The 27,663-nt window shown below is 35.0% G+C and overlaps 2 protein-coding genes across 2 annotated transcripts; both read right to left on the bottom strand.

Annotated features, from left to right (window-relative positions):
• Positions 1 to 6,898: 6,898 nt before the first annotated feature.
• On the bottom strand, positions 6,899 to 7,852 carry LOC125079856 (olfactory receptor 8K3-like). Its single transcript, XM_047693581.1, has one exon. It carries the CDS (start codon positions 7,850 to 7,852, stop codon positions 6,899 to 6,901), a length of 954 nt encoding a protein of 317 aa, XP_047549537.1.
• A 13,409-nt stretch (positions 7,853 to 21,261) lies between these two features.
• Positions 21,262 to 22,203, bottom strand: LOC125078938 (olfactory receptor 8K3-like). Its single transcript, XM_047692215.1, has one exon. The coding sequence runs from the start codon at positions 22,201 to 22,203 to the stop codon at positions 21,262 to 21,264; it is 942 nt and encodes a 313-aa protein (XP_047548171.1).
• Positions 22,204 to 27,663: the final 5,460 nt, after the last annotated feature.

The raw sequence follows: 27,663 nt of genomic DNA, 5'->3' as shown, positions 1-27,663 counted from the left end.
TTTTCAGATTTGTGGAAATTTTCTATTAGATAACATGTCATTTGCCTAATTGGATTGGTATCATTTTTTTCTTTCCACATTGTATATATGTTATGTTCTTTTCTTGCACTTTCTGGGAATTCCTATCTGATCTGTTTTGTATAAATATAGATGATTGCAAATTTGTAGGTTTCTTTTATTATAATGTCATCATAAATTATGTAGTCTTTTTGTTCTGGCATCCTTTACTCGGCAGAATTAGTTTGAGATTATCCCCATTTTTGGATGTGCCAATCCTTCATTACTTTTCATTTCAAGAGGCATTCCCTTGCTTGGACAGCCTGCAGTCCATTCGCAAGTGGATGAACATTTGGTTTGTTTCTGGTTTGGAGCCATCACAAATAAAACTTCACTAAAACTGTAGGGGGAGGAAAAAGAAAATCCTCCTTTATCACCTTAATGTTTCCTCCTGGCCCTGAGATTTAAACTGATGCAAGAGATTAATAGGACCAATGCATACAGATTTTATTTAGTAATTGTTTACTTGTATGTGGGAGTTGTTGCAAGAAGAAAGGAGACCCAAGAACTGGCTCAGCCTAAGTGCTTATAAACAAGGTTGAACAAAGACCTGCAATTATAGAAAAGTAACTAACATTTTGGGGAGACGGAAGGCAGATAAGAGTTATCTTTCCTTAAGATTTTATGTATTTGTGTGATGGTGAGAAAGAGCAGGAGAGAGTGCAGGAGCAGGGGGAGCAGGAGAGGGAGAAGCAGGCTCCCCACTGAGCAGGGAGCTCAATGTGGGGCTGGAAGCATCCCAGAGCCCCAGCATCATGACCTGAGCTGAAGATGGATGCTTAACCACTGAGCCACCCAGGCACCCTGAGAGTTATTTTAACAAGCTCTGTTTGTATAGGTTTCTCTTGGCTTCTGGGTCTCTGTCTCTGGTGATGAGAATTATTATTTTTTTTCCTTCTAGATTAAGGAGGGCATCTTTAAGATGGTAATTTCATTTCCTGCTTTCAGAGAGAAAAGGAGAATTCAGAGTGCCTTTCTTGCACTTCCAGTGTCTTCAGTGTCTTTGGCTCAAAGTAATCTATATATCAAAGCAACAAGTTTGGGAGTGATACGTTCTGAATTCTTTCAGTTGCTATGGACATTTGGATACAAATCTCATGAAAGTTCCTGTTCTTCCATACACTCATCAACATCTAGGTGTTCTAATAGTTTTATCGTGTTATCTCATTGAGTTTTTAAATTGAATTTCATTAAATTGAAGTTTCATTAAATTTCATTAAAATGGAGTTCATTAAATTGAATTTCATTGAGAACAATACTGAGCAACCTTTTATGTTCATATTTGCCATCTTTATGCGTTGTTTGGTGTAGTCCTTTCCAAATGTTTTGCCCTTTCTAGAGGTCTATCATCGAGTTTTGAGACTCTGTATATTGTGGAACTAGCCTTTTACGAAATACATTATTTGAAACTGTTGTCTTCCAGAGCATAAACTGGTTTTACACCTTCTTAGGAGTGTCTTTTGAAGAGTAAAATATATCCTTTTGATGTCATACAATGTATTAAAATTTTGTCTTATTGGTTTTACTTTGGGAATTGTATTAAAGAAATCTTCACAAAACCCGAGATCATGGATATTTTCTACTATGCTTTCTCCTGAAACTTTTAGATTTTTAGGTATTACATTTACTTCTATGATCCATTGTTGGTGAATCTTGATATGAGTTACAGTTTGACATTCAATATTATATAATTAGTCTAATTAGTCCATAATCATTTGCTGAAAGGTCTAGTCCTTTTCAACAAATGATCTTTTTTTTTTTTTTTCCTTGTGGAAAATGTATTATTCATACTTGTGTGGGTACATTTCTGGTCTACCAATTTTGTTTCATTGATCTCTGTCAATTTTTATACCAATGACACACCCTTTTAACACTGTAGCTTTGGAATAGAGCTTGAGATCTGTTAGTATTTTCCAGTGTTTTTATTCCAACTGCATTTCTCTTTGCAAGTTAATTGAGCTAGTCTAGGTCTTTGCATTTCTCTCTGTATTTTAGTTTCAACTTCCCAATTCCTACCAAAGAATAATGCCTGCTTGGATTTTGTTTGAATTGCATTGAATCTATAGGCATATCTGAGGATGTTTGATATTTTAACAATATTGAATCTTCCAGAAAACAAACATGGTCTATTTCTCACTTATTTACATCTTCCTTAGCATCTTGAAACAATATTTCTTAATGTTCTGTACATGCATTTTTCATATTTAAGTATTTTACAGTTTTGATACATTTGTAGCAGATATTTTAAAATTCCATTTCTAGGGGTGTCTGGGTGGTTTGGTTGGTTAAACATCTGACTTTTAATTTTTGGCTCAGGTTGTGATCTCAGCATTGTGATAGTGAGCTTTGTGCTGGGCTCCAGAATCAGCATGGGATCTGCTTGAGATTCTCTCTCTCTGCTCCTCCCCTACACTCTTTCTGTCTTTCAAATAAATAAATAAATAAAAATATTCCATTTCTAATTTTTCCTTGGTAGTTTATAGAGTTAGACATTATTTTGTGTACTGATCCTGTTTTTGAAATGACACTAAATTCACTTTTCAATTCAGTAACTGTTTTCTATAGATTCCAATAGATTTCTGCCTTCACCGTCTTGTCAGTCTATCAATAAACACAGTTTTATTATCTCCTTTTCAACCTGGACATGTTCTATTATTTTTTTTCCTTGCCATATTGTGTTGAATACTAACATCAGCACAATGTGGAATAGAATCAGAAAGAAGAGTCCTCCTTGCCTTGTTCCTGATCTGATGGCAATGCATTTCACTTTTTAAATATGGTATATGATATCCACTGTAGGTTTTTCATTTAAGAAGTTTTAAGAAGTTTAAGTTTTAAAGAAGTCCCATTTAATACTAGCATGGCCAAAGTTTTTGCTTTTAAGAAGTCCCATTTAATACTAGCACGGCCAAAGTTTTTGCTTTATTTTTTTTAAGGTGTTCAAATATATATATATTTTAAATTTACATTTAAAGTAAAGTTTTGTTTTTAATAAATATTGAGATTTCACTTAATGCTAGTATGGTCAAAGTTTTTACTTTTAATGGATTTTGTAACTTTAAAATGTTTTGAAAATTTTTTTCAAATTTCTCAAATTTTTTTAATGAAAAATTATTTTCCCTGTTTCTTTTTTTAAAAGATTTTATTATTATTTTTTTTTCCCAGTCACAACCGAGAACTTTATTGGACATGGCTCGGCTCCGGGCCTGGCAGGCCCAGCGCTCTGGCCCTGCGGCCCTGGCAGCAGGGGCTGAGGAAGGGTGGTTCCATCCAACGAGTCTCAGAGCAGACAGTAACCCCACGACGCAACACTACCTAAGATTACTATATAGTTGGGAGACGGAGGGCTGCTCCACAGACGTATGAACAGGTCAAATCTTTATAAATAATAAACATCCAGTGAAGAGAAAATGACAACTCTAATTCATCCTTATACACAGAGAGAGAGAAAGAGTGTGTAGGAACATGAAAAGAGAGAGGGGCAGAGGGAAAGGGAGATGAGTGGAGAGCCTGACAGTGTTCTTGATTCCAGGACCCTGAGATCATAACCTGAAGAGAAGACAGATGCTTAACTGACTGAGCCACCCAGGTGCCCCTCCCCCCACTTTAAAAAAAATCTTTTTAGTTTTTAATATGGTGATTTTATTTTTAAATGATAAATCATCTGTACATTTCTGGAATAAGCTTAATATTGTGCATTATTATCTTTACATACTGTTAGATTCCATTTGCTAAAATTATTACAATTGTTGCATAAGTAATCATGACTGATACCCTCTGTTCTTTTCTTGTCTTATGATGCTTTTGCTTTTGATATCAGGGGAAAGTGCCCCTCAAAGAAAATTGAGCTTCATTTCAATTTTCTAGAAGAAAATATATAATTGGTTACTTCATTTTCCCTAAGCACTTGGAGTTCCCCAGTTAAGACTCCTAGGCATGATTTTAGATTAGAGACAGTTAATTTTCATATGTATTTCCATATTGAGATCTATTAGATCTTGGATTTTTTTATACAGTATTTCTTAGTGTCCATGTACATAAAAATTTTTAATGTACCCTTCTTAGTTTCCTAACTGAAAGCATAGATTGTTTTTAAAGATTTTATTTATTTATTTGACAGAGAGCCAGATAGCAAGAGAGGGAACACAAGCAGGGGGAGTGGGAGAGGAAGAAGTAGGCTTCCCGCTGGGCAGAGAGCCTGACATGGGGCTAGATCCCAGGACCCTGAGATCATGACCTGAGCCAAAGGCGGACACTAAATTATTGAACCACCCAGGAGCTGCAAAACATGGACATTTTTATAGACACCCTTAGTATCTTCAAATTTTTTGTACTTTCTGTATGTACAGTTATGTACCAATTCTTTATTTTTTGAATTTTTCCATTTTATGGAAAAGTATTCAACTTTCTGAAATAACTTAATATTGAAATAGAGACTAACTTTTAAAATAAAATCTATTATCAAAATTTGTAAATCTCAATATCTTTTGTTCTCTTTCTGGTTTATCATCTGAGGGATGATGAAAGGTACAACAAGATTTATTTTAGAAGTGGGATAGTGGGTTATGTTGAGTTATTTTATATTTTCAAATCCAGATATTGGAGACTTTTATTTTCTTCTATTACAAAAGTCATAGTTATTCACTGAAGATAATGTGGGGAAATATATAACCAAAATATTAGTTTAGACCTTTTCAAATATCTTAGCAGCCACCAAAAACTTGTGTTTGCTACTAGAAAGCAAAATATTTTCTTACATTGATACTCGCAAAGTTCATACTCAGTATATATTTCTCTCAATAATGAAAAAATTAGGGGCGCCTGGGTGGCTCAGTGGGTTAAAGCCTCTGCCTTCGGCTCAGGTCATGATCTCAGGGTCCTGGGATTGAGCCCCACATCGGGCTCTTTGCTCGGCGGGGAGCCAGCTTCCCCCTCTCTCTCTGCCTGCCTCTCTGCCTACTTGTGATCTCTCTCTGTCAAATAAATAAATTTTTAAAAAATAATGAAAAAATTATATAAACCCATTAGTAAGAGTTATCTTCACATAAAAATACACATATAGTGGGTTTTCATTCCAATGAATAATTTTTATTCAAATTTTACAGATTACACAGAAAATTTTATTCCATTATGGAGGACAGATGAAACCGCCCAGTTTCTCTGTGATGTGAATGATGACAAAATGTGCTAACAATAAGAAATAAAGTAAAAATTTAGAAGGGTTAGGAGGAAGTTTTCCAGAAGATATAACAATTACTAATGGAAATTGTTTCATATCTTACTAAACTTTTACTAGAAGTATAGTATAGATCAAAATATGGGATTATCTCCTTTTTCTTCCTAATGAGGGATTATCAAATCAATGCAGTGAATAAATGGACCCTAATAAAAATATTTTATATATTTATATGAGCCAATATTGAGGAAAATTATCCCATGAAAAAAGCAACAAACCTAATTCAACGTAGAGTAGACCTCTTATGAAAACTAATTTTAAATAAATATTCTTATTTTTCAGAGAGAAGAAAGTGTAACAATCCCATTAGACAAAAAAAAGGAATTAGAAATCAAGATTCCAAAACAACATAAAATCAAACATCAAAAATTAGAAGCTTGTAAGGGAGACCTCAATAAATTTATCTTTTTTTCTCCAACTTTGAGGTATAAATGACATAACAAGTGAAAAGTGTATGATGTGTTGATTTGATACACTTATATACTACAATATGATTACAATTTAGCATTAGGTAGTGTCTCCGTCATGTTACATAAGTACCATCTTTTTTTGTGGTGAGGACATTTAAGATTTACTGTCTTAGGAACTTTAAAGTATATAATGAAGTACTGTGAACTATAATCAAGAAAATTTATCTTAATTTGTATATCCACTGATATAAAGAAATGGGCAAATTAAGACAAATGAGATGTTGCACTGATTTTGTGAGTTACTGAGTTGCTAATTATGTTGAGTTGATAGATTTTCTAGGGCTCCTAAGCAAATGCATTGATGAGGAGAGCAGGACCTTGAGATCCCACACATGGTACTGGAGCTTTTGAGCAAATTCACATGACTGATGACTTCCAATCATTGTGCTACACTGAATCTCCTTGAAACCACAATAAGTGTGATTTCAACACATGCCATAAAGAGAGTATAAAGACAGGTAGCTGGGTGGCTCAGTCATTAAGTGTCTGACTTCAGCTCAGGTCATGATCCCATGATCCTGGGATCAAGTCCCACATGGGGCCCCTTGCTCAACAGGGAGTCTGCTTCTTCTTCTCCCTTACCCCCTTACCACCCCCCCGCCAATTAGTGAGCACATTCTCTCTATCTCTCTCTCTTAAATAAACAAATACATACATACATACATACATACATATGTGTTTTTTTTTTTTAAGAAGATTGTAAAGGCTAAAAGAGAATGAACTTACACAAACACACATGCCTATGCATAGTCACTCATACAGACACTGGGAGATTTGTTCTATTAATTGCGAATAACACCAAATCATCTGATCTCCCTTTTAGTGCCTTCCATTCTTCCTCACCCCCCATGGCATGCCCACTCTCTTACCTGCTCTTATGGTCTATGATGTCTTGACCAATTCAACTGTACTATAAATTGTACCTAATTATTATAGTTATAATTTATCTCTTCCCCTCAAGGAAAACAAGTATTTTTCCTGTTCTGTTTACTAATATATTTATAGCACATAGAATTGTGACTGGCACTTGGAAGAGAACCTCTACATGTTTTCTGAACTCACTTGTGTTTATTATTACTTATAGAGACATACAGAACAAATTTTGAAGCCCATAACCTAATTTAAGGAGACTGTATCATATATATACTTTAAGAAAAAGATTGCAGAGTTTTTTCCACATTGTTTGTCTTGCATATTTTACATCCTTGTTCCTCAAGCTATAGATCAAGGGATTCAGCATGGGGATAATGAGAGTGTAAAATATTGATGTCACTTTATCAGTGTCAGAAGAATGACTGGACTCAGGTTGCACATACATAAATATCAAAGTCCCATAGAACACTGTGGCCACTGTCAGGTGGGACCCACAGGTGGAAAACGCCTTGTGCCTACCCTCAGCTGAGTTCATCCTGATGATGGCTACCAGGATCAGCAGGTAAGACACAAGAACTATCAGAAGGGATGAAATCAAATCAAAACCAGCGAAGACCTGAATTATCATTTCAGTGTCCTGTGTATTTGAACAGAGCAAAGATAACAAGGGGACACAATCACAGTAAAAATGACTGATGACATTGTAGCCACAGAAGGATAAACTAAAAATATTTATGGTGACTAGGAGAGAAACAAATGTGTTGTAGAGGTAGGGGACGGCCACCAGCACATAACACACCCTTTGAGACATGATGATAGGGTAGAGCAGAGGGTTACAGATGGCCACATAGCGGTCATAGGACATTGCTGTTAGAATAAAAAGCTCACTACCAATGAACACAAGAAAGAAAGCTAGTTGTACAGCACAAAAATAATAGGAAATTGTATTTTGATCCACAACAAAATTTACTAACATTTTGGGTCCCACAGTTGTTGAATAACCAAGATCCGTAAAAGCCAGGTGTCTGAGGAAGAAGTACATGGGTGTTTGGAGCCTGGAGTCCACCTTGGTGAGGATGATCATGCCCAGGTTGCCCACCACTGAGATCAAATAGATGATGAGGAACAGCCCAAATAATGGAGCCTGCAGCTCGGGTTTGTCTGTGATCCCCATGAGAATGAACTCATTGAGCACCGTAAGATTTTGAGTTTCCATGCAGGCTTATCAGGAAACCTATTCTGGATAGAGACATCAGCATGGTCAATAGATTTCATGCATTATCACCTGAGTGATTTTTAGCATGCAAAACTAGCATGAAAAATACATTCAAACTTTCCAATTTCAGATATTTGAAAATAAACCCTTCTTGAAAGAACACTAATACACATAAACACAGATAGTGGTTGTCAACTGAAATGATTTTACTAACCAGATAATATTTTATCAGAAGACATTTACGTTGTCACAACTGGAAGATAGGGTACTACTGGCTAATGACAGTTAAAGGTCAGTTATATTTCTGTTATATAATAAAATATAATGTATTATATTATATTTCTAAATATCCTACAAGACCCACTATCCTGCCCAAAATATGAATAGTGGCAAGTTTGAGAAACCAAGATGGTATTGATAGATAGATAATAGAGAGGGAGAGAGAGAAGGAGAAAAAGATACATAGGTAGATACAGACACATATAGATATATAAATATAGATACAGATATAGACATATGAAACATTTAAAAAAATCAAAAGTATGTTAAAAATTTGGGTGTAACATATGAACTATATTGTGCTATAAAGTTTTCTATTAAAAGTAAAGCTTTCTATTTGTCATTTATATAATTGCAATTGCACATTGATGTTTATAAATTGCATTTAATAGTATGACTTAATGCATATGTCAATATATAATAAATTATATTATACAATTATATAATGATTACAAACAATAATTTAAAATTCAAAAAATGTACAGAACCCACTACTTCACCACATAGTCCTATAAAATCCTTTATACCCACAGGTGATACAGGCTGACAGGTGAAACAGTGGACACCTTTGACAGATATCAGCCAAATGAATAAATAAGAAAACTATAACAGATTGTAGTTGAGAATTGTCTTTTTTCCATAAATATAAGATATATTTATATTGGTATAGTCTGTGTTATACCTTTATTCATGTCTTATTTGAGGGTCACTTTGGGCCAATAATTTAACATATCTAAAACTCTTTATTCTCCTATATAAAACAAAACTTCCTACATAGGGCTATTGACAAGGATGAATGAAGATCAAATGAACCAGTGTGCTTACATAGTGTTTTTTTGGTTTTGTTTTTAAATGGTGACCATAACTTAGCTCAAAGCAGATTTCTTTATGTGTATGTTATGTAAATTCTTCTGCACTGTGAAATATCTTCTTTGTGCTATGATGATGAACAGGAGATACGTCAAGTAAGATGAAATGTGACATAATTCAGGCACTGCCCTGACCCTTCTGTAACTAAATTGCACCATCAAGGTGCTATTCTTTTAATTATTTATCTTCTAATTTTCTTAACTATTTTAACAAAATGCTAATATAAGTTTATTTTGATATAACATTGTATGTGACTTTTATGTGACAAATCAAATACCTTTCATCATGCAAGAACCTAGGAGAAAATGAGGAAACCTGGGAAAATTGGGAGAATGAGGGACACCTGGATGGCTCAGTGGATTACGTGTCTGCCTTGGGCTCAGGCCATGATCTCAGTGTTCTGGGATTCAGCCCCCACTTCCTTACTCTTGGCCCCCTTCCTGGCTCCTCATCCCCTCTCCCTCTGCCCTCCTGTAACTCCTGCTCGCTCTCTCAATCTCTCTCTCAAATAAATACATAAAATCTTTTTTAAAAATTGGCTGAATGAGCATCACTGACATTGTTTTCTTATCTTTTTTTTTTTTTAAGATTTTATTTATTTGACGGACAGAGATCACAAGTAGGCAGAGAGGCAGGCAGAGAGAGAGGAGGAAGCAGGCTCCCCTCAGAGCAGAGAGCCGGATGTAGGGCTGGATCCCAGGACTCTGGGATCATGACCTGAGCAGAAGACAGAGGCTTTAACCCACTGAGCCACCCAGGCGCCCCTGGCATTGTTTTCATATGATAAAAATTTATTAAAAAACTCCCTTTGGATAAAGAGATACTGTACTTTAAAAACGGAATAAAGTCACAATATTATATGATACCATAGAGGTGAAATAGAATAGACTAAAGATGAGATCTGCACGGATTTTTTGATATTACTTTAAATTCCTCTTTACCTTACAACCACAAGAACTTCTCCAAACTATAATGCATAGCAAAGATATACATTATAATTATATAAAAATATGGCTGACTATTCCTAATGATATACAGATTAAGAATATACCAGTAATAACTGGGTAGCAGATTAAGATAATTGTTAAGTTTAAAATATTGCAAGCAGGATCCTTTCTTTCTTTTCTTTTTTTTTTTCCATTTATTTGACAGACAGACCACAAGTAGGCAAGAGGCAGGCAGAGAGAGAGAGAGGAGGAGGAGGCAGGCTCCCCGCCGAGCAGAGAGCCCAATGCGGGGCTCGATCCCAGGACCCCGAGATCATGACCCGAGCCGAAGGCAGAGGATTCAACCACTGAGCCACCCAGGCGCCCAGCAGGATGCTTTCTTAAGAAAAAAGAAATAGAGGGGCACCCGGGTGGCTCAGTCAGTTAAAGCATCTGACTCTTGGTTTTGGCTGAGGTCATGAACTCAGGGTTCTGGAAACAAGCCCAGAGTCAGGCTCCCTGCTCAGCATGAAGTCTGCCTGTCCCTCCTTCTCTGCTCCTCCCCCACCCATGTGCTTTCCCTCAAAAATAAATAAATAAATAAATAAATAAATAAATAAAATTTTAAAGAGAAGAAATAGAAATGGTACTGGTTATAATGATGAAAACTTACATTATGAAATAATGGGGCATTATAATATAGTTGCATTACATAATCACAGCAGTGTCTGCTCTACAAGAAAATAGAAACATATAATTTTATAACATTAAGTGTAACAATGATTCCATAAAATTTGCATTTAATTTACTTAAAATATTGCTTCTAATGTTGTGACCTCCTGGTCACCTACCCTGCCTTGATGCATGTGCCTTTCTTACATCAGAAAGATGGAAACATGTTTAGGTTGGTAGAAATTTTAGAAAACTATTTTCAGCAAATGTGATAAGAAGTGGTATAAACCTTGTTTTTTGTCTGTTTTGTTTTGCCAGTATGAAAAGTTGAGAAAAATCATACTAGGTAAGTTCTAATTGTCCTGTAAGCTAAGGAAAGATAGACATGTATTTTTATTTTCCTTTAAGCTTTAGAGTTTTAGGGAAAGAACCAAATTGCTGTTTCATAGTTTAACATCCTTGTTAAAGACCTATGGTAATTTTTGTAAAGCTACATTCTTTGAGACAATTTTATCTGCTTCTTCTCAGATCCTACTTAAAACTGAAGAATGTGCTGAACATTGTACTATCACCATAAACTGGGTTCTTAAAAGTCTGCTAATATCCAAATAATGCTTTTCACATCTCAGTGTGAGGTGGAAATCCCCTTTTGTCTCATCAAGCAATCTGGAAAGAATCATACTTATATTTTTATTTAAATAATCATTAAATCTTGAATTATCTTGAGAGAATCACAAAAAAGAACCTGGGGCAACTAAATAACTAAGAATTTGGAAAGATATCAAAATGCAAGGCTGAATACAGGCAGCTTCTTAATTTTGCCGATTTTTAAAAATGGATATCTCTTAGTTCTGCTTCATTTGCTCTCAATTTTGGCCTGCATTGGAGATAAAATTATTTACATAAAAAATAGTTTGCAAGCAATAGCATGACTTTGCTTCAAAGATGTTTCTGAATACTTAGTCTGCGGATCCAGGTGAAAATACTCAGAAAAATAATGTGAATAGAAAAGGATGGTGTCCAATTCCTGCTCAGGCATTATGGAATAGTAGAAAGCAAAGCAAAGCAAAGCAACGCAAAACAAAACAAAACCCAAAAACGAAATTATAAATGCCAGCTTTTTGCTGGAGCTTTGCTATTGAATTAAAGCATAACTTTGCTTATATCACTTGATCATTGTTGATGTTGGTAACATAAGATAGCCCATAAAATATTCTATCATTTTACCTGCAGTGAAGCCTCTGTTTTGACTCCCTCATGTGTTTCTTACACAGCATAGTGAGAACAATTTATGGATTTTTTTAAACCTTTTGAGACTCTCCCTGAGGAGATTTCAAGCAATTTGTTGACTATCCCTAAAGTATTTCAAAGGATAAGGAAATGTTTGGAGGTTGTCCTTTTTTAATTATTAGAGAAAATTTATACTTCCTGTTCTTTTTTTTTTCTCCAGATCTTGCATTTGCTTTCCTTCCTGACTTCCTCCCTTTACTCCCTCCCTTTACTCCTTCCCTTTTTCCCCTCTCTCCCTACTTTCTTTGTTTCCTATTCTTTACTCTTGGTTAACTTTCCTTTTGCACCACAGTGGACTCGATTAAAATATCATATCTGTAGGACATGCCATCAAGAATCTGCATTTCCATGGTGGTCTCCTCGAATGGCACAGGGTAGAAGAGTTTAAATACTGTCCTGTCACATTATCTTAATGTTTTTAGGGAAGTAAAATAATACACTGTGAAAATATGAGTTGCTACTTTCTGGATTTGTTCCTCAAGTTGTTTCCACTTTTCTTTCAGGGACAGAAAGTAGTTACTCTTACTTCTCATTTCCATCTGAGTTTCCATCTCTCTGTTCACTTCTCTTTTTATTTTTTTTCTTTTACTGTATATTGTACCATTTCAGTGATTCCATTCTGTGCACCCTTCTCCCCCTCCAAAACGGATCTATTCCCTTGCCAGAAAGTCCTATCCCGCTGCCCCTTTATAGCAACACCCACTGCCTCTGCCTCTCCCACTGTTCCTAACTCCTGGTAGTCACTAATCTTGTTTCCATCACTGTATTTTTGTCATTTAAAGAGTGTTTTATAAATAATATACCATTTGTAATCTTTTGAGATTGGACTTTTTTTTTCATTCAACAGAATCCTTATGAAAATCCCTTGTGTTATGTTTAAATAAATCATTTGTTCCTTCATTGTTGCTGAGTAGTATTCCATGATATTGATGACAGAATTTCTATAACCATTTACTCACTGAAAGGCATTTGGGTTCTTTCTAGTTTTCAACTATGATGAGTAAAACATCTATAAACATTCACTTAAAGATGATCGCATGGATATAATTTTTCATTCCTTTAGGATAAATATCCAGGAGTATGACTGGTAGGTTGTTTTAATTTGGATCAAGTCCAGTTTATCAGTATTTACTTTCATAGATTATGCTTTTTATGTCATGTCTCTTTCACTTTTTTTTTTCAACATTTTATTCATTTATTTGACAGAGAGAGAGAGAAAACACAAGCAGGGTAAGAGGGAGAAGCAGGATCTACCCCCCAGCACTGAGAGGAGAGCCAAACGTGGGGCTGGATCCCAGAACCCGGGATGGTGACCTGAGCTGAAGGCGGACGTTTAACCTACTGATCCACTCAGGAGCCCCTTATATCATGTCACTAAACTCTTCTCCAACCCAAGGTGTTGAATATAGGCTTTCCCCTATATTTTAATATGAGTTTATTATAGTTCGCTAATTTACACTTAAGTTGTTATTCAATCTTTGTATAAAGTTAAGCTAACATTATTTGTTTGTATATTTTTACTTCTGTACTCCCAATTACAATACCACTATTTTTTTAGAAGATTTTCTTTGTTTATTTATTTATTTAGAGAGTTCAAGTAGGGGGAGTAGCCTAGGGAGAGAGAGAAAATCACAAGCAGATTCCATGCAGAGCATGGAGAACATCAGAGTGCTTGATCTCAGGATCCTTAGATCATGACCTGAGCTGAAATCAAGAATTGGTTGCTCGAAAGACAGACACCCAGGCACCACAACATCATTTTTTTACACTTGATCTTAGCCAAAAGGCCGAGAAGTGATAACACCACTTATTTTAAAGGCATTTCTCCTTTTCTTGAATTATCTTTCCATCTTTTGGAAAAATTAGTTGAACTAATTCAAAAGGTCTATTTCTGTCTATTTGATGTTGATTCATGTGTTTGTATCTCCACCAATGTCATGTAGTCTCCATTATATGTATACATAGTAAATCTGAACAGGGAGTGGATGATTTTCTTCCTCCTTATGCTACACGTTAAAATGTGTTTAATCTCTGCTAGTTTCTTGAACTTGCACATAAATTTCAGTTTAAAGTTGCCTTTACAAAAGTCTTGCTGGTTTGCATTTAACCTACAGATCAGTTTATAAAGAATTAATATTTTAATGTAATGTCTTTAAATCCATAAACTTAATATGTCTACTAATTTGTTCAGATCTTTTTTGATTTCTTGAATCACTATTTTGTAGTTTTCTGTATACAGATCCTGTACATGATTTGCTTGTTTCTACTTGCATAGTTCAGTGTATGTGGGGGGCTGTGAATGTTTTATTTTTTAATTTCATTTCTATATGTATATATAGAATGAAATTTGTTCATTATTCATGTATCATGGATCCTTGGTGGACTCATAGTTTTCTTTTAGACTTTTGTTTTTCAGATTTGTGGAAATTTTCTATTAGATAACATGTCATTTGCCTAATTGGATTGGTATCATTTTTTTCTTTCCACATTGTATATATGTTATGTTCTTTTCTTGCACTTTCTGGGAATTCCTATCTGATCTGTTTTGTATAAATATAGATGATTGCAAATTTGTAGGTTTCTTTTATTATAATGTCATCATAAATTATGTAGTCTTTTTGTTCTGGCATCCTTTACTCGGCAGAATTAGTTTGAGATTATCCCCATTTTTGGATGTGCCAATCCTTCATTACTTTTCATTTCAAGAGGCATTCCCTTGCTTGGACAGCCTGCAGTCCATTCGCAAGTGGATGAACATTTGGTTTGTTTCTGGTTTGGAGCCATCACAAATAAAACTTCACTAAAACTGTAGGGGGAGGAAAAAGAAAATCCTCCTTTATCACCTTAATGTTTCCTCCTGGCCCTGAGATTTAAACTGATGCAAGAGATTAATAGGACCAATGCATACAGATTTTATTTAGTAATTGTTTACTTGTATGTGGGAGTTGTCGCAAGAAGAAAGGAGACCCAAGAACTGGCTCAGCCTAAGTGCTTATAAACAAGGTTGAACAAAGACCTGCAATTATAGAAAAGTAACTAACATTTTGGGGAGACGGAAGGCAGATAAGAGTTATCTTTCCTTAAGATTTTATGTATTTGTGTGATGGTGAGAAAGAGCAGGAGAGAGTGCAGGAGCAGGGGGAGCAGGAGAGGGAGAAGCAGGCTCCCCACTGAGCAGGGAGCTCAATGTGGGGCTGGAAGCATCCCAGAGCCCCAGCATCATGACCTGAGCTGAAGATGGATGCTTAACCACTGAGCCACCCGGGCACCCTGAGAGTTATTTTAACAAGCTCTGTTTGTATAGGTTTCTCTTGGCTTCTGGGTCTCTGTCTCTGGTGATGAGAATTATTTTTTTTTTCCTTCTAGATTAAGGAGGGCATCTTTAAGATGGTAATTTCATTTCCTGCTTTCAGAGAGAAAAGGAGAATTCAGAGTGCCTTTCTTGCACTTCCAGTGTCTTCAGTGTCTTTGGCTCAAAGTAATCTATATATCAAAGCAACAAGTTTGGGAGTGATACGTTCTGAATTCTTTCAGTTGCTATGGACATTTGGATACAAATCTCATGAAAGTTCCTGTTCTTCCATACACTCACCAACATCTAGGTGTTCTAATAGATTTATTGTGTTATCTCATTGAGTTTTTAAATTGAATTTCATTAAATTGAAGTTTCATTAAATTCCATTAAAATGGAGTTCATTAGATTGAATTTCATTGACAAGGATACTGAGCAACTTTTTATGTGCATATTTGCCATCTTTATGCATTGTTAGGTGAAGTACTTTCCAAATGTTTTGCCCATTCTAGAGATCTATCATTATCATTGAGTTTTGAGACTCTTTGTATATTGTGGAACTAGCCCTTTATGAAATACATTATGTGAAACTGTTGTCTTCCAGAGCACAAATTGGTTTTAAACCTTCTTAAGCATATCTTTTAAAGATATATATTATATATTTTGATATATATCAAATATAAAAATATAAATATATATTTATACAAAAGATAAATACATCTTTTGAAGATATATATCTTTTGAAGGTATCTTGAAATATATCATCTGGTGTTGTACAATGTATCAAAATTGTGTCTTATTGGTTTTACTCTGGGTATTGTATTAAAGAATTCTCTACAGAACCTGAGATCATGGATATTTTCTACTATGCTTTCTCCTGAAATTTTTAGATTTTTAGGTATTACATTTACATCTATGATCCATTGCTGGTGAATCTTTATATGAGTTATAGTTTGACATTCAATATTCTATATATATGCATCTAATTAGTCCATCATCATTTGCTGAAAGGTCTAGTCTTTTTCAACAAATGACATTTTTCTTTTGCCTTGTAGAAAATGTATTATTCCTACATGTGTGGGTACATTTCTGGTCTCCCAATTTTGTTTCATTGATCTGTTTCTCGATTTTTATACGAGTGCCACATCCTTTTAACACTGTAGCTTTGGAGTAGAGCCTGAGATCCATTAGTATTTTCCAGTGTTTTTATTCCAACTGCATTTCTCTTTGCAAGTTAATTGAGCTAGTCTAGGTCTTTGCATTTCTCTCTGTATTTTAGTTTCAGCTTCCTAATTCCTACCAAAAAATAATGCCTGCTTGGATTTCTATTTGAGTTGCATTGAATCTATAGGTATATCTGAGGAAGTTTGATATTTTAACAATATTGAATATTTCAGAAATAAACATGGTATATTCCTCACTTATTTACATCTTTCTTAGTGTCTTATAGCAATATTTCTTAACGTTCTTAACATACATGCATTTTTCATATTTAAGTATTTTACAGGTTTTTTTTTTTTTAAAGATTTTATTTATTTGTCAGAGAGAGAGGGAGAGAGAGCAAGCACAGGCAGACAGAATGGCAGGCAGAGGCAGAGGGAGAAGCAGGCTCCTGCTGAGCAAGGAGCCCGATGCGGGACTTGATCCCAGGACGCTGGAATCATGACCTGAGCCGAAGGCAGCTGCCCAACCAACTGAGCCACCCAGGTGTCCCAGTATTTTACAGTTTTGATACATTTGTAGCAGGTATTTTAAAATTCCATTTCTAGAGGTGTCTGGGTGGTTTAGCCGGTTAAACATCTGACTTCTGATTTTGGCTCAGGTTGTGATCTCAGTATTGTGAGATAAAGCTCCGTGTTGGGCTCCAGAATCAGTGTGGGATCTGCTTGAGATTCTCTCTCTCTGCCCACTCCCCCCGCTCTCTCTTTCAAATATAAATAAATATTCCATTTCTAATTTTTCCTTGGTTATTTATAGAGTTAAACATTATTTTGTGTACTGGTCCTTTTTTTGAAATGACTCTAAATTCACTTTTCAATTCAGTAACTTTTCTAAAGATTCCAATAGATTTCTGCCTTCACCATCTTGTCTATCAATAAACACAGTTTTATTATCTCCTTTTCAATCTGGACATTTTCTATTATTTTTTTTCTTGCCATATTGCATTGAATACTAACTTCAGCACAATGTGGAATAGAATCAGAAAGAAGAGTCCTCCTTGCCCTGTTCCTGATCTGATGGTAATGCATTTCACTTTTTAAATATGTATATGATATTCACTGTAGGTTTTCATCAATGCTCTTTTTCAGTTTTAGGAGGTCCCATTTAATACTAATGGCCAAAGCTTTTTTTTTTTTTTTTTTTTTTTTAAGGTGTTAAAATATATTCTTTTTTTTTTAATTTATATTTTAAGTAAAGTTTTTGTTTTTAATAGGTATTGACATTTCATTTAACGCTAGGATGGTCAAAGTTTTTACTTTTACTGGATTTTGAAACTATTAAATGTTTTGAAATTTTTTTTCAAATTTCATTGCATTTTTTTAATGAAAAATTTTTTCCTTTTTTTTTTTTTGAGAGAGAGAGAGAGCATAGGAACATGAAAGTGGAGAGGGGCAGAGGGAAAGGGAAAAGCTGAGTGGGGAGTCTGACAGGGTTCTTGTTTCCAGGACCCTGAGATCATAACCTGAACAGAAGACAGATGCTTAACTGACTGAGCCACCCAGGTCCCGCCCCCCCTTATTTTTTAATCTTTCTAATTTTTTAATATGGTGATTTTATTTTTAAATGTTAAATCATCTGTACATTTCTGGAATAAGCCTAATATGTTGCCTTATTGTCTTGACATACTGCTAGATTCCTTTTGCTAAAACTCTTATTACAATTGCTGCATAAGTGATCATGACTGATACTGCTCTGTTCTTTTCTTGTCTTAGGATGCTTTTGCTTTTGATATCAGGGGAAAGTGCTCCTCAAAGAAAATTGAGCTTCATTTCAATTTTCTAGAAGAAAATATGTAATTGGTTACTTCATTTTCCCTAAGCACTTAGAATTCCCCAATTAAGACTCCCAGGCATGATTTTAGATTAGTGAGTGTTATTTTTCATATGTATTTCCATATTGAGATCCATTTCATCTTGGATTTTTTTAATACAGTATTTCTTAGTGTCCATATACATAAAAATGTGCTATGTACCCTTCTTAGTTTCCTAAACTAAAGCATAGGGTTTTTTTTTAAAGATTTTATTTATTTATTTGACAGAGAGCCAGACAGCAAGAGAGGGAACACAAGCAGGGGCAGTGGGAGAGGAAGAAGTAGGCTTCCCGCTGGCCAGGGAGTCTGACATCGGCTAGATCCCAGGACCCTGAGATCATGACCTGAGCCAAAGGCAGACACTTAATTACTGAACCAACCAGGAACTGCAAAACATGGGCTTTTTTTTTATAGACACCCTTAGTATCTTCAAATTTTTTTTACTTTCTGTATTTTAAATTTTGTTAATCTTTCTGAATCATCATGGCATAATATATAAAATTCTAATGTTCTTCGTAATTTCACACAAAAATTTCAGTTATGTGCCAATTCTTTATTTTTTGAATTTTTCCACTTTACGGAAAAATATTAAACTTTCTGAAATAACTTAATATTGAAATAGAGACTAACTTTTAAAATAAAATCTATTATCAAAATTTGCAAATTTCAATATATTTTGTTTTCTTTCTGGTTTACCATTTGAGGGATGATGAAAGGTTCAACAAGATTTATTTTAGAAGTGGGATAGTGGGTTTTGTTGAGTTATTTTATGTTTTCAAATCCAGATATTGGAGACTTTTATTTTCTTTTATTACAAAAGTCATAGTTATTCACTGAAGATAATTTGGGGAAATATATAACTAAAATATTAGTTTAGACCTTTTCAAATATCTTAGCAGCCACCAAAAACTTGTGTTTGTCCTAGAAAGCAAAATATTTTCTTATATTGGTACTCGTAAAGTTCATACTCAGTATATATTTCTCTCAATAATGAAAAAATTATATAAATGCGCTAGTAAGAGTTATCTTCACATAAAAATATACATATAGTGGGTTTTCATTCTAATGAATAAGCTTTATTCAAATTTTACTGATTACACAGAAAATTGTATTCCATAATGGAGGACAGATGAAACAGCCTAGTATCTCTGTGATGTAATGATGACAAAATGTGCTAAAAATAAGCAATAAAGTAAAAATTTTGAAGGATTAGGAGGACGTTTTCCAGAAGATATAACATATACTAATGGAAATTGTTTCATATCTTACTAAATTTTCACTAGAAATATAGTATAGACCAAATTATGGGATTATCTCATTTTGCTTCCTAATGAGGGATTATCAAATCAATGCAGTAAAACAATGGACCCTAATAAAAATATTTTACATATTTATATGAACCAATTTTGAGGAAAATCATCCCCTGAAAAAAGCAACAAACTTAATTCAACATAGAGTAGACCTCTTATGAAAACTAATTTTAAATATTTATTCTTATTTTTCAGAGAGAAGAACATGTAACAATCCCATTAGACAAAAATAAATAGTTAGAAATCAAGATCCCAATACAACATAAAATCAAACTATCAAAAATTGGAAGCTTCTATGAGATACCTCAAGACATTTATCTTTTTTTTCTTCAACTTTATTGAGGTATAAATGACATATAGCAACTGTAAGGTATATGATGTGTTGATTTGATACACTTGTGTACTACAAAAATTTGCTACAATATTATGTACTACAATTTAGCATTAGCTAATGTCTCCATCATGTTACATAAGTGCCATCTTTTTTTTTTTTTTTGTGGTGAGGACATTTAAGATTTACTGTCTTAGGAACTTTAAAGTATATAATGGAGTACTGTTAACTCTAATCAAGAAAATTTATGTTTTTAAAGATTTTATTTATTTATTTGACAGAGAGATCACAAATAGGCAGAGAGGCAGGCAGAAAAAGAAAGGGGGGAAGCAGGGTCCTCACTGAGCAGAGAGCACCATGCAAGGCTCGATCCCAGGACCCTGAGATCATGACTTGAGCTGAAGGCAGAGGCTTTAACCCTCTGAGCCACCCAGGTGCCCTAAGAAAATTTTTCTTAATTTGTATATCCACTGGTATAAGGAAATGGGCTGATTAAGAAAAATGACATGTCGCACTGATATTGTGAGTAACTGAGTTGCTAATTATGTTGAGTTAATAGATTTTCTAGGGCTCCTAAGCAAATGCATTGATGAGGAGAGCAGAACCCTGAGATCCCGCACATGGTACTGGAGCCTTTGAGCAAATTCACATGACTGAAGACTTCCAATCATCCTGCTACACTGAATCACCTTGAAACCACAATAAGTGTGATTTCAACACATGCCATAAAAAGAGTATAAAGACAGGTGGCTGGGTGGCTCAGTCACTAAGTGTCTCCCTTCAGCTCAGGTCATGATCCCATGGTCCTGGGATCAAGTCCCCCATGGGGCCCCTTGCTCAGCAGGGAGTCTGCTTCTTCTTCTCCCTTTCCCTTACCCCCTCTCTCAATTCGTGAGCACATTCTCTCTATCTCTCTCTCTCAAATAAATAAATAAATACTTTTTTTTAAAACGAAGATTGTAAAGACTAAAAGAGAATGAACTTACACAAACACACATGCCTATGCACACTCACTCACACAGACACTGGGAGATTTAGTCTATTAACTGAGAATAACACCAGAATCATCTGATCTCCCTTTTAGTGCCTTCCATTCTTCCTCATCCCCCATGGCATGCCAACTCTATTACCTGCTCTTATGGTCTATGATGTCTTGACCAATTCAACTGTACTATAAATTGTACTAATTATTATATTTATAATTTATCTCTTCCCCTCAAGAAAAGCAAGTATTTTTCCTGTTCTGTTTTCTAATATATTTATAGCACATAGAATTGTGACTGGCACTTAGAAGAGAATCTCTTCATGTTTGTTGAACTCATTTCTGTTTATTATTACTTATAGAGACATACAGAACAAATTTTGAACCTCATAAACTAATTTAAGGAGACTGTATCGTATATATACTTTAAGAAAAAAGATTGCAGACTTTTTTCCACATTGTTTGTCTTGCATATTTTACATCCTTGTTCCTCAAGCTATAGATCAAGGGATTCAGCATGGGGATAATGAGAGTGTAAAATATTGATGCCACTTTATCAGTGTCAAAGGAATGACTGGACTCGGGTTGCACATACATAAATATCAAAGTCCCATAGAACACTGTGGCCACTGTCAGGTGGGACCCACAGGTGGAAAACGCCTTGTGCCTACCCTCAGCTGAGTTCATCCTGATGATGGCTACCAGGATCAGCAGGTAAGACACAAGAACTATCAGAAGGGAGAAAATCAAATTAAAGCCTGCTAAGATCAGAATAATCAATTCAATTTCATGTGGATTTGAGCAGAGCAAAGATAACAAGGGGAGACTGTCACAGTAGAAATGACTGATGACATTGTAGCCACAGAAGAATGAACTAAAAATCTTGATGGTGACTAGAAGAGACACAAATGTGCTGTAGAGGTAGGGGACTGCCACCAGTATGTTACATACCCTTTGGGACATGATGACAGGGTAGAGTAGAGGGTTACAGATGGCCACATAGCGGTCATAGGACATTGCTGACAGAATGAACAGCTCACTAATGATGAATAGAAGAAAGAAAGCTAGTTGTACAGCACAAAAACAGTAAGAGATTGTATTTTGATCCACAACAAAATTTACTAACATTTTGGGACCCACAGCTGTTGAATAACCAAGATCAGTAAAAGCCAGGTGTTTGAGAAAGAAGTACATGGGTGTTTGGAGCCTGGAGTCCACCTTGGTGAGGATGATCATGCCCAGGTTGCCCACCACTGAGATCAAATAGATGATGAGAAACAGCCCAAATAATGGAAACTGCAGGTCACGATGGTGTGTAATTCCCATGAGAATAAATTCATTCAGCATTGTCCAATTCTGTTTTTCCATCCAGGTTTATTGGAACATCTATTCTGGATAAAGAAATTATCATAGTCAATAGATTTCATGCATTAACTCCTGGGGGATGTTTTAGTATGGCAAAGTAAAGCAAAAAATATACATCCAAACCTTCCAATTTAGGATATTGGAAAACAAACCCGTTCCCCCACAAAGACTACTATCTTATGTGGAGAAAGAAAGAGAAATGAAAATAGATGGGCAGTTCTCAACTGGACCCATTTTACTCCACGAAGAATATTTTCCAATGTCTAGAGATGTTTTGGCTGTCACAACTGGGAGCTGGGATGCTCCTGACTTCTAATGGTTAAACACCTGTTAAGCAAGCACAAGCTGCTATATATCTTATTATATCCAATATTTAGGCCGTAACAATATCCAGCCAGGAATAACAACAGTAAGAGAGTTAAGACACTCTGATGATATAGTTAGATAATTGATAGAGAGATGATACATGATAGTTAGATAGCTGATACATTGATCAATATGGATATTAAAACAAAAATAATAAAGTTAAAACTTTAGGGATTAGAAACATTGGTGATCGTTTTTCTATTCTTTAAATATTCTATCATTTATATGGCACAACCGCAAAATAGCATTTATAAAATACATCATTTATATGACCTATACATATGTCAATTATGTAGTAAAAATTTAAAGCCACAAACTACCCAGATGCATAAAACTCACTTCTCAAAACATAGTCTTAGGAAAGATATGCCAACAGGTGAAACTGGCTAGAAAGTTGGCATACTTGACAGGTATTTGACAGGTGTATGAATAAGGAAAGCATAACAGACCACAGTGGGAATTATTTTTACGGTGAAGCATACCAGGATATACAGTTTCTGCTGTATTTAATTTATAATATATACAAAGGGTTAACTTGAGCAAAACGTGTAGGTTATGTGAAACTCTTTATTCTCATATATAAAACTGATATTTCCTTCAAGAGTTTTTGGGTAGGATAAACGAAGTTTTAATAATTTAATGTATCGATGTTACCTGGAAATAGTTCTCAAAAATCAAGTACCTTGTGGACTTTTGTTTGTTTGTTTGCTTGCTTGTTTGTTTTTTAATTGTGACAGTAACTTACTAGAAATGCTTCTGCTCTCTTTACATACCTGTACTTCCTTTGGACTGTGACTTAAGTTCTTTGTCAGGGCTCTAGTGTGAGTAAGTGAGGAACTGTTTAAGCAGGATGTAACATAAACAGCTCGTCCCAGTCCCTACCTCACTCCATATCACATGACTAAATTTGAATAATCGTGTTGTTATTCTTTGGAGTACTTATCGTCCACATTTCTTATCTATTTTAATAATGTTTTAATGTAAGTTATTTTGATATAAATTCGCTTAAAATATTATTCTTGCTCTTGGGGTATTTTCATTAAAATAGAGATATACTCACTTGTACGTAACAGTTCAGATGCACGTTATTGAGCAAGAAACTAAGGGAACATGGTGGTATTGGGAGGGAAAAAAAGGCTACTGGCAGAGGTTTCACATAATGAAGGTTCATCAAAATTCCCTTTGAATTAAAAGATATCATGCTTTAAAGAAAGTAAAAGTTGAAAGTCACTGTGATACACAATATGATAGGAACAAAATAAAATACACTGAAGATGAGGTATGTGTGGACCCCTGGATGTGATTGAAATTCTTCTGTACATTAAGTCTGCAGGAACCCCTTCAAGCTATGAAATAGCACATAATGGAGATAAGCATATAATCATATTGAATGTATCTAAATATACTAAAAACCCACAGTTAAGAAATTATGCCAGAGTGAGAGATGGATGGCATGTTAAGTTAAGAGAATTACTTTTGGTTTGAAAAATTGTGAGGGTGGGGTCACCTGGTTGGCTTAGTCAGTTAAGCATCTGTTTTTGGCTCAGGTCATGATCTCAGGGTCCTGGGATGGAGCTCCACATCGTGCTCCCTGTTCAGCAGGGAGTCTGCTTCTCCTTCTCCCTCTTCCTCTGCCTCTCCCATGGCTTGTGCTCTCTCTCTCTCTTGCTCACTCTCTTTCTCAAATAAATAAATAAAATCTTTAAAGAAAGAATATCTCAGAGATATTTAAAAAATAAATAAAAAATTGTGGGAATCAATTTTTTTTAACAAAAAAGGAAATGGTACTGCCTGCAATTAAATTCCAATCAGAAGTCTCTGAGTGAGCTATATATAAGCAGACAGAAGCATACAATTCCACAACATTAAATGTGAAGCTAAGTACATGTAATTTCCACTTAAACTCGGTTGCAAACTTGCTTGTAAGTTTGTGACCCCTTGATATTCTATACTGCTCTGATGCACACACCCTTCTTACATTAGAATATGATAATGTGTTCCAGTACATAATAATGTTGGAGAAATATTTAGTAAATGCAATCAAAAAGCAATATAAATCTTGGGTTTTGCTTGTTTCTTTCTGCTTTATTTTGTTTTCCTTTGCAATCATGGAAGACCAAAAAAAAAAAAATAGTTTTAAAATAAGGATTACTAGTAATCCTTTTATTTTTAAAATTAAATTTTTAAATTTTTAAATGCTCCAGAGAGAGAGTGAGAGTCGGAGAGCATCAGAGAGAGGAAGAGAGACACTTTGTAAACTGAGAGTGGAGCCCTATGTGGGGCTTGATCCCACTACCCTGAAATAATGACCTGAGCTAAAATCAGAGTCAGGGGGCGCCTGGGTGGCTCAGTGGGTTAAGCTGCTGCCTTCTGCTCAGGTCATGATCTCAGGGTCCTGGGATCGAGTCCCGCATCGGGCTCTCTGCTCAGCAGGGAGCCTGCTCCCTCCTCTCTCTCCGCCTGCCTCTCTCTCTACTTGTGATCTCTCTCTGTCAAATAAATAAAAATAAAATCTTAAAAAAAAATAAAATAAAATAAAATCAGAGTCAGAATCTTAGACTGAGCCACCCTGTGCCATTAAATAGCATTTTAAGTACCAATTTTTCTATGAGGCGAAGATAAAAGCATTTCCTCTCACCAGCTTTGGAACACTATGAAAAGAATCACATTGCTTTTCTGTAGTTTACTATCTCTGTTGAATATTTGATATTTATTTTTCTAAGGATATATTCTCTGACATAATTATGCCTGCTTCCTCTTAGATCCCACTGGAAAATAAGGAAAATTGTGAATATTGTTCCATTACCACAGAACTTGATACTTAAGTGCCTTCTAATATTCAAATAATGCTTGCAAACCTCAGCGTGAGGCAGAAACCCCTTTTGTCCTTATCAAGATATCAGGTGATAGTTACATTTATACATTTATTTAAATAGTCATCAAATATGAAATTCTTTTGAGAGAATCATAAAAAGTGTCTGGAGACAGTAAATAAGTATTTGGAATGACATAAAAATGAGAGAAAATACCTGTCATTTTTTAATTTTGTCAATTAAAAAAATTTCACTTTCTTCAGCTGTGCAAAGTTTGCTCTCAGTTTTGGTTTCCATTTGAGATAAAACTATTCATATTTAACATAAGTATTTTATAACAGTATGAAAATGGAGTTTCATTTAGCCTCTCATCCCATGTGAAAACATTAAAAAAATTAAATGAGGGAAAAAGAAGTAAGTTCGATACCCTCTCAGGCACTATGGCTACTGGAAAGGTAAGCAAACTAAATCAGAAATGGTCACATTTTGCTAGGGCTTTGCCATGGAGTTCAAGTGGAACTTTATCAGCATCACTGAAACATTGTGGTACTTGATAACATCAGGTACCACTCAAATAGTCTGTCATTTTTACCTGTAATGAAGCCGCTGTCCTGACTCCCATATGTGTTTCTTAACATGGCATATAGAGATCAATTTATGGATTTTCTTCACCTTTTGAGACTCTCCCTCAGGAGATGAGAGCAATTTGTTTATTATTGTTAAAGCATATGAGAGCATTAAAAAAATTGCCTGGAGGTTGTCCATTCATAAGCAGGGACAATTTGTACTCACCAGTGAATAAATTATCAATCTACTTACCTGTCATCTATCACCTATTTATCTATCCATCTATCAATGATTTAAGTATTTATTTATTATTTATTTCTCTCCTATTTTTCACTCTAACTGAACTTTTCATTTGCACCTCACAGGACTCTGGATTCAAACGTCCTATATTTAGACCAGGCCAATCGAGAGTCCCCATTTCCACACTGGTCTCCTCAAATGGGTGACATAGTGAAGAAACAATAAATTCTGTTCCATAACATTATTTTAAAATTGTAAATGGAACAAAAATTATACATTATGCAAATGTGATGGGCTGTTTCCTCGATTTTCATTTTTGTTTGCAGTGCTCTTCCCCCTCCCCAAACGGAAATTAGCTAGGCATCCTTCTCATTGCAGAGTGAGTTGTCATCACTGACTCGTTACTACTGCTGCTTTGATTTTACCTTTTCTCCTTAATTTCACATTGCAGCAATTTATTTATTTCCTTCTGTCCAACCCCACTCCAGGTTTTCTTTTCTGTCATGAAACATGCTCTGTGGTACTTGGTATATGCCTAGATTATCAATTTGTCTGTCCAAAAAGTACAATATGTTCCCTATATGTGTAACTATGTGCATGTGTTATTTTTCTATAAATTTCATTGCTGCATTTAAGTCACTTTTACTACTTGCTGTGTATAGATGAGAAGATACATTTTGCTTCTTTATGTATTAAAACCCATGATATGTATCTAACGAATTTCACTTAACTTTTTATCCATAGTTTGTCTCCAAATCTCACCTATCACCAGCTTTACAGTGTGGTGCCTCAATGAACACTCTTGAGATTGTTCCCTTAAAATTTTTATGTAAAAATAAATAAATAAATAAAAATTGTATATATTCATTCTTAATAAGAGAGAGGAAGATATATTCATAATTTTCCAAAATATTTCAGATGTATTATCCCAATTCCATCTTGTATTAATAAGTTCAAGATGCGTGTCTGGGTAGTTTAGTCAGTTAAGCGTCCAACTTTGGATCTCAGCTCAGATCTTGATCTCAGGGTCGTGAGTTCAAGCCCTGTGTTGGGCTTCACGCTGGGCATGGAGTTAAATAAATAAACAAACAAACAAACAAATAAACAAAAACAAGACTTATCCTGAATCTTCCCCTTCAAGTCAGGTGCATAAATTACACCTTCTTGTTAACTGTGCATGTATAATGTTATAAGTATCTTTCATACAATTTATTATACTGCTTCCCTTTTCTTTCCAAGTTACCTAACAGACATCTCATTTAAGTCTTACTGGTCTGTTTTTACTGTCACTTTTCCTTTGCTTTTGGATATTGAGATATATATATGGCACAAAAATGAGATTTTAAAAAAAAAATTAAGATTTTTATTTATTTATTTGACAGATAGATCACAAGTAGGCAGAAAGGTAGGCAGAGAGAGGGGGTAATGGGGAAGCAGGCTCCCTGCTGAGCAGAGAGCCCGATATGGGTCTTGATCC

The sequence above is a fragment of the Lutra lutra genome, chromosome 10, assembly GCF_902655055.1.
Source record: "Lutra lutra chromosome 10, mLutLut1.2, whole genome shotgun sequence".
NCBI classification, from domain to species: domain Eukaryota; kingdom Metazoa; phylum Chordata; class Mammalia; order Carnivora; family Mustelidae; genus Lutra; species Lutra lutra.
Note: the sequence above shows the minus strand (reverse complement) of the source record. Positions and strands in the feature narration are given on the sequence as shown.